We start from the raw sequence: 16488 nt of genomic DNA, 5'->3' as shown, positions 1-16488 counted from the left end.
TGTGCGCCTTTGCAGTGGCGAAAAGTCGGCAGGCAAAAGGGTGGTTGATAGTAGGGGAGGGGAAGGGGGAAGGAAAGGGAAGGAGGGGGTTTGGTAAGGGGAAGAAGGGTGGGGACGGGTGGGGGGGCATCGAGCCCGGATGATCTTGAGCCAAATATTGGGGCCCAGATGCGAGGGTTACTGACCTTGTTCATAGATCTTGGGCCCAACGCCAGTGCTTGCATTCTTGCTTTGGGAGAAGGTGGGGGAGAGGGGGAGGGAGGGGAAAGGGAAGGGGTGTGAGGAATGAAGGGGTGCACTGAGGATTCCAAGGGGAGAGAAATGTATGACTTTCTCTGGCTATTTAGTGTTCATGTTGTGGATGCCTTTGTTTTTGGGGGTTGGGGACGCAGGGGGAGGGGTTAGCGGGAAAGGGAAGGCCGCTTTCATTCGTCACTTTTCAATTGAAAGTGGTTTGTCGTCTCGTAACCTCCACTTTCATTCAAAGTGGCCAGAACATTTTTGAATGTTATTTGTCATTGTTCTTTTTGAAAGTGCCTTTCGAGATCTTTGGCTGCTGGAGCCTCTATGAATATATATATATATATATATATATATATATATATATATATATATATATATATATATATAATATAACCATGTTCTAATTCTGATGTAACCACGATGTAGATATTTGTAGACCACGATTGTTACACAATCGTTATAAAAGAGGATTGGTGATTGTGTATATATATATATATATATATATATATATATATATATATATATATATATATATATATATATATATATATATATATATATATAAATGATACCTATATTTCTATATCTAGTGCGCACTTGCGCGCTTGCATTCTTCGTTGCTTGCTCGAGCACTTGCCGCGCAGTTGTGCGCCTGTCAGCAAGAGCAAAACGACACTGATGCTTGCGTGGAAGAAATTCTCTCGACGCAGCTTGCGGTGTATCCTTCTGTCCGTAATCTGCAAGAGCCTCACCTCAAGGGGAGACTTCGCCCAAAACTGGTCAAGGATAAGAGGGAACAACAACAACAACAGTGGCTTCTGAAAAAGGGATAGCTGACATTTTTTTTCTAAGACTTTCTATTTCTTTCCCTCAGGACAGATGCCGCGGGTTGTTCTGCCCTTGCGCGGGTGCCAGATTTAAATCGGTGCGTTTGTTTTCTATGTTTTTTTTTTTCAGAGTTTGAAGGATCGACCTTTGGGACAGGCAGTTACCCTATTCGGGATATGTCTGTTTTCGTAGCTTTAATTATCGAAACATAAAAGAAACGAATCTCTATAAAAGAATCTCTATAAAAGAGAGAGAGAGAGAGAGAGAGAGAGAGAGAGAGAGAGAGAGAGAGAGAGAGAAAAGAAAGGCTGGGGCGCAGGTATTAACGAACTGTCACTCGGAAACCATTTCAATCTCCCAGTTCACAGTTTGACTGAAACAGGATAAAACAGAGAGAGAGAGAGAGAGAGAGAGAGAGAGAGAGAGAGAGAGAGAGAGAGAGAAGAGGATATTGACATCGGCATCTAAGTCTGAAGGTTATTAGGACAATCGCCTCCCCGCTTTACCTTGAACTCTCCAAGAGGAACTTTAAATTTGGTCCCTATGCAGGGACGACCCAAGGCTCACGCCACCAAGGCCAGGCTGCGGCCTAGGGCTCGCTACCACCACCACCGCCACCACCAACACCAACACCAACACCCACCTCCTCTTCCATCTCCATCTCTCTCCCTCCCTCCCTCCCTCCCTCCCTCCCTTCGCCACCACTGTCGTAACACCCATCCTCCCAAGGAGGGGGGGAAAAAAGTAAGCGACCCGATAGGCGCTGTTTCCAACCTGCGAAAGATTAGATTAGGTCCTGAAAAAATAAAAAAATAAAAAAGCCTATTGGGGAGAAGAAGAGGAGGAGGAGGAGGAAGAAGAAGGAGGAGGAGGAGTGCATTATTATTTTCCAAACGGTATCTTCCATACCCTGGCGTCACATCATCTCGAGAGAGTTACGTAAATAAATAGCCCCCACCAGGAAAGTAATCCCGATTTCCCCCCGTGCGATTTTATGTAAACGTGACGCATCGTCGCCCCCGCCGCCGCCGCCGCCGCCGCCGCCGCTAGCTAGCAGTGAGTGGCACGTCGCTCATAATGCGAAGATAAGGATAAACCATCTCACCTTGGGGTATTTCTATCAAGGGCGCCACAGAGAGAGAAAGAGAGAGAGAGAGAGACCTGTCACTATCCAAGGTGAATGGAGAGAGAGACCTCGCTTCACACAAACTGCAGTTCAGCTGGCCTTGTCGATTTTTAGAAGAAGAAGAATAATATCATCCTTCATTAAGTTTGTTTATAGCTGTTTGATATAATAGGCCTCGAGGTTGGGACAATGGCTTTTTATAGCTTGGCATCGTGAGAAATCGAGGTGTGAGTAGAGGAAGAAAGAGAATGTTCTGAAAAACTCTGCGGGATTAGCACATGACATTTCACTTAGGCGCCGCGAACGTTGTTTTTCGAAATGTCCTCTCCCCAACAGAAACAACACCTGCCGTTTAATGTAGCTGAATTACCGTAGATCTATTCAAATCCTCACTTAATAAGTTATTACAGAATCTATTCACACAATTCCTCCATCTGTGTCACCAGTAACCAGCACGACAAAGTTTTAAAAAGTTTCACTTTCAAATGAAATGCGCGCGCTTAGACCGAAAAAAAAAATACTCGATGACGTCATGGGCCTACCTTCGTCGGGTCATTGTGGCAAATAGACTTTCACTTTAGCCTCCGAACGAAGGGAAAGTAACTATATAGGTTGGAAGCACTGGTTGACGTGTTCCAAGTTGACTCCACAAGCGATAATTCCGTGCTTTCAAGTTTTGACGGTAGAAAGTTTTCGTTCAAGTCATTTAAAAGGCTTTCAAAAATACGCACGGTTCTAATTTTCAATGATTTCGTGACCTGGAATTTGACTGTAGGGAGTTTTAACTTTATAATTGCAATAGTCGTCTCTGTTTTGCACTAATGTGAACTTTACAAGCACTGGATGTTTTCTCTAAGACCAGATCACACACACGTGTATGTATGTATGTACATATATATACTGTGTATATATATATATATATATATATATATATATATATATATATATATATATATATATATATATGAATGAAGAATGGTATCACCATTTTGCTTGCTTTCATTTACCCTGAACAGTACTTCAGTTGTGGCTGTCTGAGTGGGTGTGTGTGTGTGTGTGTGTGTGTGTGTGTGTGCGCGCGCGCGTGTGCTTGCATGCGTGCGTTTTAGGGGGCTGTGATGGTGCATTTGGATGATGAGGCGTTGGCGCACATCGTTCGTTTTGCCGTGTATTCAGGAGTAAGGGCGGAGAAGATTACAGTGACCTAGTTAGACTTTATTGAACTCTGGTGTCACTAACCTCAGAACGGCTATCATATGAGGGCTGCAAACACACACACACACACACACGGACGCTCATGTATGCTGCTAAGAGAGAGAGAGAGAGAGAGAGAGAGAGAGAGAGAGAGAGAGAGAGAGAGAGAAAAGGAAGGCCAGTAATTCAAGTTGCTGTTACGTAGTCATTCGTAATTGTTTTCACGAGGAAAGGGAAAGCCAATGAACGTGAAATGAGGTAAGAGAGCCCCAGTTCGACCACAGAGACAGCAGAGACGTAAGACGATCTTCACAAGAAGCAAAAATGCGCAGGAAAGTGGTTTGACAGATGAAGGGAAAGTGTGTATAATTGAAACCAAAAGTTCATCGGCCCTCGTTCCCCGGAACACACTTACAAGGGAAGAAGAAGAAGAAGAAGGAGGAGGAGGTCTTGGATCTAATGTTACACGCATATTTTTTTTATTCCTCCAACATCGCCTTCGTCATCGCATATTTCCAATCGAAAGTTTAAATCTAGCCTCGGCCTATCTCTCTCATATCTAACACAACGCTCGGATATTATCATTAATAAGGTTATTCCGGGAGAGAGAAAAAACCGAGAAGTGGTATCTTTTGCATATCACGTGAAGCATGTTCACATGAACTAGATTCGCTGTGATGTTATAATTTCCCGAGCAGTTGAATAATCGCTTATGATACGGATCCTCACGCTTCGTTTAAAATCACGTGAACTCTGGGTCGTTGACCCCCCCCGACTCGTCAAAGAAAACGTGTCACAGAAAACGGGAACGCTCCGAGTGCACCAGAGAAAATGGGTCTCGATGGGAAGCTATGCCAGATGGAGGCGGGACGCTACTCTGCTGATGCGATGTGGTTTTTGCTCGTGTTTATTTCTTACGACGAGGTTTTGGTTATTTTACTTGACGTTTGGATTCAGTGTAGTATTTTCATTCAAATATTTAATTGGTTTCAAGTTGAATTACGAAATAATTTGACATTTATATTTGACATCTTTAATGATTCTCGTGAATCTCGCTCCATTTTGCCGATTGGGAAGTTATGTCAAAAGCAAAAACTTTAGACATTGCCGTAAATTAACGATTTTACATGCAGTCGTATATCGTATACTTTAATTAGCACACTTTCGTCGAAAGCAATTACAGAAAAGAAGAAAATTCCAGAGAAGCAACGACTCAACAGCGCGCAGCATTGAGAGCGGTTGGCAGCATTGGCGGGGGAAAGTTGGTACTCCTGCGCGATAGTGAAGGTGAATGAACTGTAGTAACCTTAACATACTATTTGGGATATAGGGCGCGGCCTGTCCCTGCCTGGTGCCGCTGTCGAATTTAGGGCACGTATATTAGGATGTTATAATTAGGATTCGATATGGGGTTGGGGTGGGGGTTATAGGAAGGAAGAGAAGGGGGCGATGAGTGGGCCTTCGGGTTTTAAAACCCCTCTCTCACAGGGAAGAAACGTTCAGTCGAAATGAAAGTGAATAGAATTGTCTTGTTGTTGTTTGGTTGTATTTGTTAGTTGTAGTTGTACAGGAATACAGCAAATGGAGTGAAAGTGAGTCAAATGAATGGTTAGGGGAGGATGCGAGGAAGGTATCAGTAATAATAATAGTAATAACTTTTTTTTTTTCTCAAATGAGCCTTTAGCGTTTGTACTCTAGCTTCTCGATGAATGGCGTCAACCACTCTTTTTGCCTTTTGCTGTTGAAGAGACCGGACCCATTGCTTTTGGTAAACGTTTCCTCTCGTTTCCGCTTTTTCTCTCTCTGTACCTCAACGCTCTACCAGGCTTCGGGAGTAAAGAGTTATTTGAAATATAGCAATGAAATTTGAAATTTCATATTGAAAAGTTGCTAGAGAGATATAAGACGAAATTTCACAATCTGGTCGTCAAGGTTGAAAAAAAAAACGAAGGATATAAGCGCTCGTGAGAAAATGAAATAGGGAATAGGTCAGAAGGTGGGGGTGGTGGGGGGGAAGGAGGAGGAGGAGGGGAGGAAGGAGGACAGTAACCTACGTTAGAGAGCCAGTGGAAGTGAAAGGCCCCTTAGAGAAAGAGAAACCTGGAGGTGGAGTGAGGGTCGTTCTTCGGGCCTATCAAGGCCCTTGGCCTCCCCACGTTTTTTCTTTCTTTTTTTTTTATTTCTCCAGAGAAATACTGAAATGCCTCGGACTTTATGTACGGAGAGAGAGAGAGATGAAAAAAACTATAAATAGCTGAAATAGTGTATTTTTTCTTTCCTATATTAGCCGCTGCTGAGTAGCATTCCCCATTAGCATTTAAATGTTGCTGTTGGTCAGTGACTCATTTAAATTTGGGTTTATACTTTTATCTTGATACATATTTATTTTATGGGCATGTTGTTGGCCCCGCGTTTTCGTAGGAACACTTGGCGTGTCAGGAATCGGGGTCAAAGTATTGGGTTAGAGTGCCAGACCCAGGACCAATGTAGAACAGGTCTACTAAAAGTCACTCTCTCTCTCTCTCTCTCTCTCTCTCTCTCTCTCTCTCTCTCTCTCTCTCTCTCTCTCTCTCTCTCTCTCTGTATAAAAAGTATATAAGATTATCTAAGGGTATTATTAGTTTGGTGCGTACCGGTAATTGTCTCAGGTACATACACCCATGTAAATATTTTCTACATGAATATGCTACTTTAGATACAACACGGAGAGATCTCGCTGAGAGGTCTTACTACCTTAATACTGTTCTCCTTGCAATGTAATACATTTTTATCTGTTTATTGATATATTTTTTTTTATCTTTTTTAATAATCGAGATCCCTCTTTTTGCGTTTCCCATTACCTTCTGTTACTTCTTGTGAATGAACAACATATCCTTTGGAAGTTTGAATTTCAAGTCAATGGCCCCTTTGGTGGGCTTGTTCCATACGAGTGGGGTTCATCCTCTGAATAATAATAATAATAATAATAATAATAATAATAATAATAATAATAATAATTACAACTAATTCTCCAGTGTCCAAATTTCCTTGACCAATTTTCAGATTTCCTTGACCAATTTCCCAATTTCCAAATTTGCCTTGAATCAATTCCACGCCGTGCCTTCGATCGTCCAGAAGAAGAACGTGAGATGTATATACGAGGGAATCGAGGTTACCGCATTCCATTTAATTCTCGGTACAAAGGATTCGATTCGACTTCCTCTCATTTGCCGTACCGAGGGTCATTGACACCGCGTCCAATTCGCTCCACTTTTTATTTTCATTTTATTAATCGCAGATATACATACACTGGTGTGTATATTTATATACTTATGTATACCCTCGCCTGGTCCATTTGGTAGCTTTCATCGCAAGAACTGCAGCCGGGCTGTGTGCGTAAGCTATTTTGGTTTTCTTTATGAATGATACACGAATGATACCCAAGGGATTTTCGATAGTATGTGAAAACTGAAGTGTACTTCCTTTCTGCTCTTTCTGTATGAATGATACACGAATGATACATGAGGGATTTTCGATATCATGTGAAAATTGAACTACTCTCTTCTTGTTCTTTCCGTATGAATGATACACGAATGATACCGAAGGAATTTTCGATATGTGAAAACTGAAATAGGATGATAGGATGGGCTGTATATAAACACTCAATGAAAGAAGTGTCGTTGTTTTAAGAAACTAAGGTGAGATTAGTTTGTAAAATACGGAAGGGATTTTCGGTATGTGAAAATTGAAGCAGGATGAAAGGATGAACAGTTTACAAGTAACGAAAGAAGTGTCCTGGTGGACAATACCCTTTTTACAACAGAAAGGAGAGAGTTGTTTGAAACAAGCGAAGGATGCAGCCGGCAGGGTAATGGTTTTTTTTTTTTTTTTTTTTTTTACAGAAAGGTGAGAGTTGTTTGGGAGAGGGGAGGTCCCTACTTGAACAACAAAGGCGCGAACTTGATCCTCGAGTTTGTAATTCACCTGGATACTCAGATTTCCTATATTTTATTCATCTGACATTATAAGAGTTAAAAAGTATCCTATAAGAGTTACAGAACAGCTTTTTTTTCCGTCTTGTTTATTTTGTGTCTGCGATTACGTCAGTTCAGTCGGAATCCGATAAAAGCTACCCCGTGCTTTCGTGACAGTGTTTTTTTTTTTTTTATCTCATCCTTTAAGAGTCAAAGAACAGTTTCTTTTTTCAACGGTTACGTGAAGTCAGTCGGAATCCGACAAAAGCTGTCCCATGCTTTTTATTTTATTTTATTTTATTTTTATTTTATTTTTTATTTTTTATTTATTTTTTTTTTGTCAACGGTTACGTCAGTTCAGTCGGAATCCAACAAAAGCTGCACCGAGCTTTCGTGACAATTTTTTTATTTATTTAATTTTTTTTTTTTTTATCTTTTATCCTGTTGGTATAGATAGCAAGGGCGGGCCACTCTTGCTGGGGGTCAGCGACCTCACGACGACGAAATGGACGGGATGATGGCGGTGGTGGTAGTGTTTACCCTCGGACCAGTAACCTAGTTTCAGGACTCGCCCGGGGAGGGTGTGGGAGGGGGAGGGGGTTAATTCGTTCCCTCGTATGATGACATCTGAAGCATTTCCCCGACACTTGCCAAAAATTCCCGCCGATTATATACGCGAAAGGATGCCGGGAATTGTGGGGAGAGGGGGTAGGGGAAGGGGAGGGGGAGGACTTACATGTGTGTGTGTCTTGTTTCTGTTAGATTTTATCCTAGGGTGCTGTGTTCTCTCTCTCTCTCTCTCTCTCTCTCTCTCTCTCTCTCTCTCTCTCTCAGTTTCTGGTTTCTGTTTCATGAATCATAGGGTGTTTTACTGTGTACTAAAAGTAGTTATTTTCTCTCTCTCTCTCTCTCTCTCTCTGTCTCTCTCTGTTTCTTGTTGTTCCCAGAGGGTGCTATATTTTATTTACTAAAAGTAGTAATCTCTCTCTCTCTCTCTCTCTCTCTCTCTCTCTCTCTCTCTCTCTCTCTCTCTCTCTCTCTCTCAGTGAGTTTTCGACTTCGCGGAATCCCACGCGTGCAAGGATTCAAGTTGAAAACCAACGAGGCAACGACCAGTATTGAGGTTACCCAATAAATTTTCAAGAAACATTACGGCATTGAAATCATTTCTTTGAACGTTATATATAACTTTTGTAATGATTCTGCAACGATTCTACAATCCCCGGACTCCGTTATTCCTCGTTAGACAATGTTAGCGTTACATACAAGCCTCAGTTTGTGCACCTAGACAAACACGCACAAACTCACAAACACACTTTCCCTCTCAACCTCGTCTCTATGTTGGAGTTGCCAGGTACCGAATTTTCTTCCGCCATCACCTTTCGGCCATATTTCATAGCCTTAAAAAGGTTATTTCTCCTATGAACACGAAATCTAAGGACAGCAGTCTATGTAGACAACCATTCAGTTTCATTTTAGAAGTTGAAAATGGCTCCGCGGATTTAAAAATAAGAGAAAAATAGAAGAAATATCTTACACAAGAGTTGTCAGTTTCGGCACACCGATGACGCACCCAGTGGGCCAAACTCCCAATCTAGAGAGAGAGAGAGAGAGAGAGGTGACTGACCGAAATGTAGGTCAGAGCAGTAAGGGTGCCAGGACGCGTTTGTGTGGTGTGTTTTTGTTTTGTTTTGCTTATTTTCTTTTTTTTCTTTGTCGGTTTAATCTTGATTTTCAGACGTTTGGTTGAAATCGAACTCTCTCTCTCTCTCTCTCTCTCTCGCTGTTTGGTCAGCATCACTAAGCAGGGAAGACGGTTCTCTCTCTCTCTCTCTTTGGTCTCTCTCTCTCTCTCTCTCTCTCTCTCTCTCTCTCTATATATATATATATATATATATATATATATATATATATATATATATATATATATATATATACAGTATATTATATTTTATATATATATATATGTGTTTCTCTCTTTCTCTCTCTCTCTCTCTCTCTCCATTTGGAAAGTATTATTTTCACTTTATGAAGAGTCATCTACCTAATACGAATGGCAATTTAGCCTTTTGTTGCCACCACCACCAGCGAGAGAGAGAGAGAGAGAGAGAGAGAGAGAGAGAGAGAGAGAGAGAGAGAGAGAGAGAGAGAGAGCGCGAGCTTTTACTCCTGGCGAAGAGAAACCGCGCCAAGGCCAGGCCACAGCGCTGGTTTTTAGAGGCGGTTTCGTCGTTGGTTGTGACGAATTGTTCTCACTTTCCGTTGGGCCCTCCTCCTCCTCCTCCTCCTCCTCCTCCTCCTCCTCCTCCTCCTCCTCTTCGGCGTTGTTGGAAAGTTCGTCGGTTGTTTGAGACTTATGCAATGAGAAAGATATATATGTGTAGGTATATATGTCTCTCTCTCTCTCTCTCTCTCTCTCTCTCTCTCTCTCTCTCTCTCTCTCTCTCTCTCTCTCCGGAGATAACAAAGGGTTCTTTTTATGCTGTCAGGAGGATAGGAAATTCCACGTGCGAAAAAGGAGAAAAAAATATATGTACATTTTTCTAAAATTGCCATTCCATTTTTTCTTTTGTCGTACAAGGCAAAATAAGTTAATGTCTATCCTTATCCTTTTCTTTATATACACCTGTTATTTATTTTCACTGCCCCTCTTCTCGTACGGGACAGGTAGCGGACCAATTGTAGGTTTGGGAAATTCCCCAGGAGGTTGGGAAAAATCCCTTTCTTAAAACACCGGGTTTCCGGCGTTCAGATAAGCGTTCTTTTTACGAAAATAGAAATAAATGAGAAAATAAAAAAATAAAATAATAGAAATATGAAAAACAACCAATAAAAATATAAAATAACAATAAAAAATAATTTAAAAAAATTACTAAAAAAGTGAAAAAAAATTACTAAAAAAAAAGTTACTAAAATGGTAAAAGATAAGAAAATACAAAAAAAGAGAGATTAGAATATAACAATAAAAAGGAAGCCGTGTCATTGGTCCTCAGTTTTCGGGGGCCAGGTGAGTTACCCGATGAGTACACTGCTATTACGGTCACACGGAAATTGGGAAATAGCCAACGAAAATTTTCGAGGCTTGGGTAGGCCTAACGCCGTGTAAGGGTTGCGAAACCGTTATTTATATGGGGGCAAGCAGGAAATTACAGCTGTTGCTGTAATGAGTCGCTGTGCTGTAATTCAGAAGATTTTGCATTTTTTTATCAAAGAGGTAATCGTTTTTTACTATCCAGGTTCACCTTAAGCCCTTAGGGTGTGTGTTTTTTTTAAAGGGATCCACTTGTATAGGCCATTGTGAAGGGGACTGGGTGGGAAAGAAAGGGGGGAGGGGTGGGGGGTTTTGTGGATGGGTAGAGAGAGAGAGAGAGAGAGAGAGAGAGAGAGAGAGAGAGAGAGAGAGAGAGAAAAAAAAAATATCTAGAGAGAAAAAAAAATATCTAGAGAAAAAATCGAGAGAGAGAAATGTCTAGAGAGAGAAATATCTAGAGAGAAAAAATCTCGAGAGAGAAAGAGAGAGAGAGAGAGAGAGAGAGAGAGAGAGAGAGAGAGAGAGAGAGAGAGAGAGAGAGAGAAATGTTTTCAGAAGGAGGAGAGGTTGTTCACATCCACCCGCCGATGAGCAGAGCAGCAGATTGGTCTAACGGATCCTTCGACCCTGACTCCTCCGAGGGAGGCCCTTTGTGTTGTCCTTGGGTAACGAACATTAGGGGGAGGGGGGGGGAATAAAAAAAACCTGCGGCCAGTTCGTTTAGCCTAATTTGCTTTCATTGTGAAGGAATGAATGTGGTTGATATAAGAATACGGGAAATTACTGTTTAAATTCTTTCGTTCTTGCTATTTATTTTATTAAAATGCAACTGAGGGTTAATTTGTCTTTTAATAGATTTTGTAATATAAATTTGAATAGATTTTGATATAAATTCACCATCTTAGTGAATCGGGTTTTCCCTTCGTTTCCAGAAATCGCCCATTTCCTTAATATTGTTACGAACACCTTCTTTTCCTCTTCGTCAACTCCTTTCTTCTCTTGTTTATCACTTTACCACTGCGGTTTATCACTTTACCTCCTTTTTTCTCTTGTTTATCACTTTACCTCCTCCTCCTCCTCCTCCTCCTCCTCCCTCCTCCTCCTCCCTCCTCCTCCTCCTCCTCCTCCTCCTCCTCCTCCTCCTCAGAAAAGGAAAGGAGACCAGATTCGCCAGAAAGAGTTTGGTCTTGGCCCTTTTGCATGACCAAGGCGCGCGTTCGTTCGTTCACGACTTCGGCTTCGGTCTCGGCGTTCACGCTCACTCCTTTCTCCTTCGTGAACTACAAGTGCTCCTCCTGTTTTGCAAGTTCGAAAGATCTATCATCCGTTTCAAAAGATCGCTTTTAACTCTCGGAGCGTCGTCACGTCGCTTCAAGGTTTTACTGTCGAAAGTTGAAGGAATTCGCTGTTCGGATGTGGGTGACCTCATGCTTTTACTTACTCGGAAAGATGTATGTATATGTATATATATACATATATATATACACATATACATATATATATATATATAAAATAACTACAAGGACTTTTTTTACTTATTCATACATTAGCCATTCAAACTATGACAACCAATTCTTTCCTTGAACAATAGCAACTTGTTACCTAGATGAACACACGGTCAGTCAGACAGTCAAATGATTTAGCTGAATTGTCAGTCAAACAGTCGAATGATTAGCTGAGTTGTCAGTCAAACAGCCGAATGATTAGCTGAATTGTCAGTCAAACAGTCGAATGATTAGCTGAATTGTCAGTCAAACAGTCGAATGATTAGCTGAGTTGTCAGTCAAACAGTCGAATGATTAGCTGAATTGTCAGTCAGGCAGTCGAATGATTAGCTGAGTTGTCAGTCAAACAGCCGAATGATTAGCTAAATTGTCAGTCAAACAGCCGAATGATTAACTGAGTTGTCGGTCAAACAGTCGAATGATTAGCTGAATTGTCAGTCAAACAGCCGAATGATTAGCTGAATTGTCAGTCAAACAGTCGAATGATTAGCTGAATTGTCAGTCAAACAGTCGAATGATTAGCTGAGTTGTCAGTCAAACAGTCGAATGATTAGCTGAATTGAGATTCCAGTCGCTAGAGCCTTTCCATAGTTTCACACCGATTCCCAAGTGCTATTGCGTCAATGGAGGGTCTCGCCTTCATCGTCATTCTAGGGACATAGTAAACCCCACAGCCAGACTTGGGTACGCACAGTTATACGCCACTATGCACAGATTGCTTCATGGCTGAGGTGTCCGCCGAGGAAATTTGCGAAAACGGTACTTATCAGATCAGAGGCTCCGTTTGAATCGAGGTCTCTTCCCATTTGCGTCACAGAATACTAGGAAAAATGAAGCCAGGGATTTTGCGGAAGAGAGAGGGAGAGAGACAGAAGGGGGTGAATAACAAGGGCTTTTGTGTGTGTGTGTTTTTTTCGTGTGTCCGTTCGTGAGCGCGTGTTCGGGAGACAGTACATTGACCTGGGGAACCCCTGAGCGATTGTGTGAATGCGTGAGTCAACAACTGTCTTGGTGATTTCATCATCGATAGCGCAGGCTTGACTCGCCGGGGTCCTTTACCGTGCATTCGATGTGCTCCGCCAATCACAAGTCGACTCATCGGTTAAAAAGATGGGGTGTCGCCCCCCCCCCTTCTCCGTATTGACTAACCGATCCAGAGATATCTCATTATGAGTTCACATGCCAGGGTCATTCCTGCGCATCAGCGCTTTGTAGTTGTATCGACGTTTTCCCAAAGATGACGTGACGCCAGTCGTAGTGGACGTAAATCAATCAATCAGTCGTGGGGACAAGGTCTCCAGGGGCGTCTTTCTGTAGGCGCGGGCCACTGACCTCAGGAGACGCTGCGGGCGGGAAGGATTAATAACGGGAAGCTGAGTGTGACGACATCTTCACGGTCACCGATGCCCCGAGAGGCGCGCACGCGCGTCAGCAGATGCACGCCCAGGAAATATCACTAAGTAACGCCACATCATTGCATACCCTCCTCCCCCCTCCCCCGACGCCCCAAACTAGGCTTGGTCTAGGACCTGGGACTTTTAAGGAGTTGCATGGGAGAGGGTCGTGTGCATCCGGGGAACTGGTATCTACGTAGCTCCACTCACCTGGATTCCAGGAAAATATTTTCCCAATACACGAGCACATCCTCGCATTCGAGACCAGTTTTTAAAAGCCTTCTTCTCTCTCTCTCTCTCTCTCTCTCTCTCTCTCTCTGTTTCCTTTTCCTCCCTTAATAAAGAGAGGGCAAATTCTCGTTACGCAAGACGCCCTTCAGACTGGAAGTTAATATTCTGCAGAAGGCGTCGGAGAGGATCCTCCTCCTCCTCCTCCTCCTCCTCCTCCTCCTCCTCCTCCTCCTCCTCCTCCTCCTCCTCGTCAGGGCGTAAAGCAAGGAGAGGAGGAGGAGGAGGAGGAGGTCTTCAGTCTCTTCCTGTATGAGTGTGTGTATACAGAATGCTCTCGTAGGATGGGAGGGTGTTTTTTTAGTGGGGGAGGAGGGGAGGGGGAGAGAAGCGGTCTGGCGGTCGTGGGGGCCGGCTGTGCTCTGTCATTGAGGTGTTCTTACGGTATCAGCCCTTTTGGGAGAAGTTGGGCCGGGCGGGAGTACTACTATTACTATTACTAGTAAGACGTGGACCGTATCGGAAGGACGGGTAAAGGGTGTTTTGGGGGTGGGGGGCGGTAGGGCGGAGGGGGGGCGGTTGGGTCCTCTAGGACGAGAGGAGGGTTCATGGCAAGGAATTTGGTATTAGAGGGAATTTTCGTTTTCGTATTTATCTCCTGGAAGATTAGGCATCCGTATTTCCAGTGTATGCACAAGAGTTTGCATCCCCAGAAAAGACGTTTTTATGCCGGGCATACCAAGGCATATGTTGGTAGCAACAACTCGCGCCCATGCAAAACTGGGCGCATATTTGCCTTAACGGTAAAAAGGGGCGTATTTTCCAGCCAGGCACAATCGACGTTCCTCTCTTCCTACTTCAAATAAAAAAAAAAACTTCTCTTAAACATTTCTTGAATTGTTTCTGGGAGAATATGCATTAGGAAATCATCTTCATCTTCTTCCCAGTGCATTCAAGCAACGCAACCTCCCACGTCAGAGGCGAATTTTCCTAAAGTTCGTCATATAACCTTCTTCCTGGTTTTCGGACTGGATCTGGTTTTTGGAGATGGGGGATGGGAGGGTGGGGGGAGAGGCGGTTTTGGCCCTACTCATCCCACGCACTATCATCATCTCCTCCTCCTCCTCCTCCTCCTCCTGCTCCTCTCTCCTCCGGTTTACGCCTCCTCCAGGTCGTGTGCGTCATAGCTCGTACAGCGAAAGCCGTTGCACTACGGAGAACCCAAGGGGCCCCTCCCTCAACACTCTGCCTCTCTTTCTCTCCCTCAAGTTCACGGTCACATCGCCTACACTTCCCCCCCCCCCCCCAGACCAGACACTTACTTCGGCGTGTACAGACGAACACATACACTCACACATACGAAGCCACGTACACGCATGGCCAAACTATTTCCAGGAGGTCCTGAGAAACCTGGAAGTGTGTGTTCCTGCGGTCTTTATGTATATATATCCAAGCCTCCTGCCAGAAATGATCTTTGTTTCTCCCCGAGTTCGGTTGTCGTTGGAGGTCTCGGGAACTCGCTCGACCTTCCGAGTGGATTTTGGGAAGGAAGGGCGACTTTGAAAATAGCATTTAGGGGAGCATTGATAGCCGTCTGTAAGCACCCTCTTGATTTGGCGAGTTAGATGAAATTCAGTAATGTGTTGAGTGGAGTTAACGATAGCTGTGTTTCCTGTCGCAGAACAGTGTAATTTACTTGTAAATTTCATACAATTAATTTATTTTCTCAAGAGATTTATGTACTGTAAACTGCTTACATTCGTTCAGAACAAGCTTTCAGTATTACTTCAATTAAAACCCAACCGATTAAAATAAGATTGTGGTTAGCAATGAACGGGAACCACAGTGGTTCATCTAAGCATTTAAAGAGAAACATTACCGAAACCTTCTCCTGTATATTAATATTTTACTTAAATTTTTATTTACTTATTTCTTAATTTATCTGGTTTTCTAATAACTTTTTATTTTCCATTACCTTCTGTTACTTCTTGTGAATGAATACTGTAATATTCATTGGAATCTTGAATGTCAAGTCAGTGGCCCCTTTTATTTGTTTGTTCCATATGAAAAGGGTTCATCTTCGGAATAATAATAATAATATTAATAATAATAATAATAATAATAATAATCATATTGATGATGATGGAGAAACAAATCCACTTTTATGATGTGTACATACATTTAAAGATAAATCTGTGCAGATTTATCTTTAAATATGTGTACACACACATAACTGTGAATTTGTTTCTCCAAGACTCACTCTACTCTGATTATTTTTAATCATAATAGCGATGAGTATTTTTTAATCATAATAATAGCCACCATCATCATCATCATCATCATCATCATCCTCATCATCATGAGGCAAGCACTACCCCGAGAGAGAAAAAGCACAGTTCTAACGCCCTTCCTCTTTTTCTCTTGTGTCTCCTGCAGGGATTCTTCCGTCGCAGCATCCAGCAGAAGATTCAGTATCGTCCTTGCACCAAGAATCAGCAGTGCTCCATCCTGCGCATCAACCGCAACCGATGCCAGTACTGCCGGCTTAAGAAGTGCATTGCTGTTGGCATGTCGCGAGATGGTGAGTATTTTAAGTGTTTGACATAACCCCCTCCCCCACCCCCCTTTTTTTTTTTTGTTGAAGGGTGGTGGGGTCGAGTTCGTGGTCTGCGAGAGTTTGTGTGTGTGTGTGTGTTTGTGTTTGTTCGGCGATCTTCTTCGTTCGTGACTCCTGAACGTTTGTGTTGAATCGTTTGTGTGTGTGTGTGTGGAGGAGAGGTGCTAAGTGTGAACTGCATTCTCTTTCTCCTCCTCCTCCTCCTCCTCCTCCTCCTCCTCCTCCTCCTCCTCCTCCTCCTCCTCCTCCTCCTCCTCCTCCTCCTGCTATATCATACATTTCTTCATGTGTACACGAGACCGAATTCCGGGTACCCATCTGCCCTAGTATGGGTCTTTGTCCTTAGCGTGATCGTGGGGTCACCGATCT

General features: G+C 43.0%; 1 protein-coding gene across 1 annotated transcript in view; it reads left to right on the top strand.

Moving 5' to 3' along the window:
• The window catches only part of LOC136833242 (ecdysone-inducible protein E75-like), a 450973-nt gene that overhangs the window by 416409 nt on the left and 18076 nt on the right, over window positions 1–16488 (top strand). The window contains 1 exon segment of the mRNA XM_067095130.1: window positions 15939–16083. Within this exon segment, the coding sequence (XP_066951231.1) occupies window positions 15939–16083 (145 nt within the window).

This window comes from Macrobrachium rosenbergii, chromosome 51, assembly GCF_040412425.1.
Source record: "Macrobrachium rosenbergii isolate ZJJX-2024 chromosome 51, ASM4041242v1, whole genome shotgun sequence".
Lineage (NCBI taxonomy): Eukaryota > Metazoa > Arthropoda > Malacostraca > Decapoda > Palaemonidae > Macrobrachium > Macrobrachium rosenbergii.
This window is presented reverse-complemented; position numbering and strand designations above follow the sequence as displayed.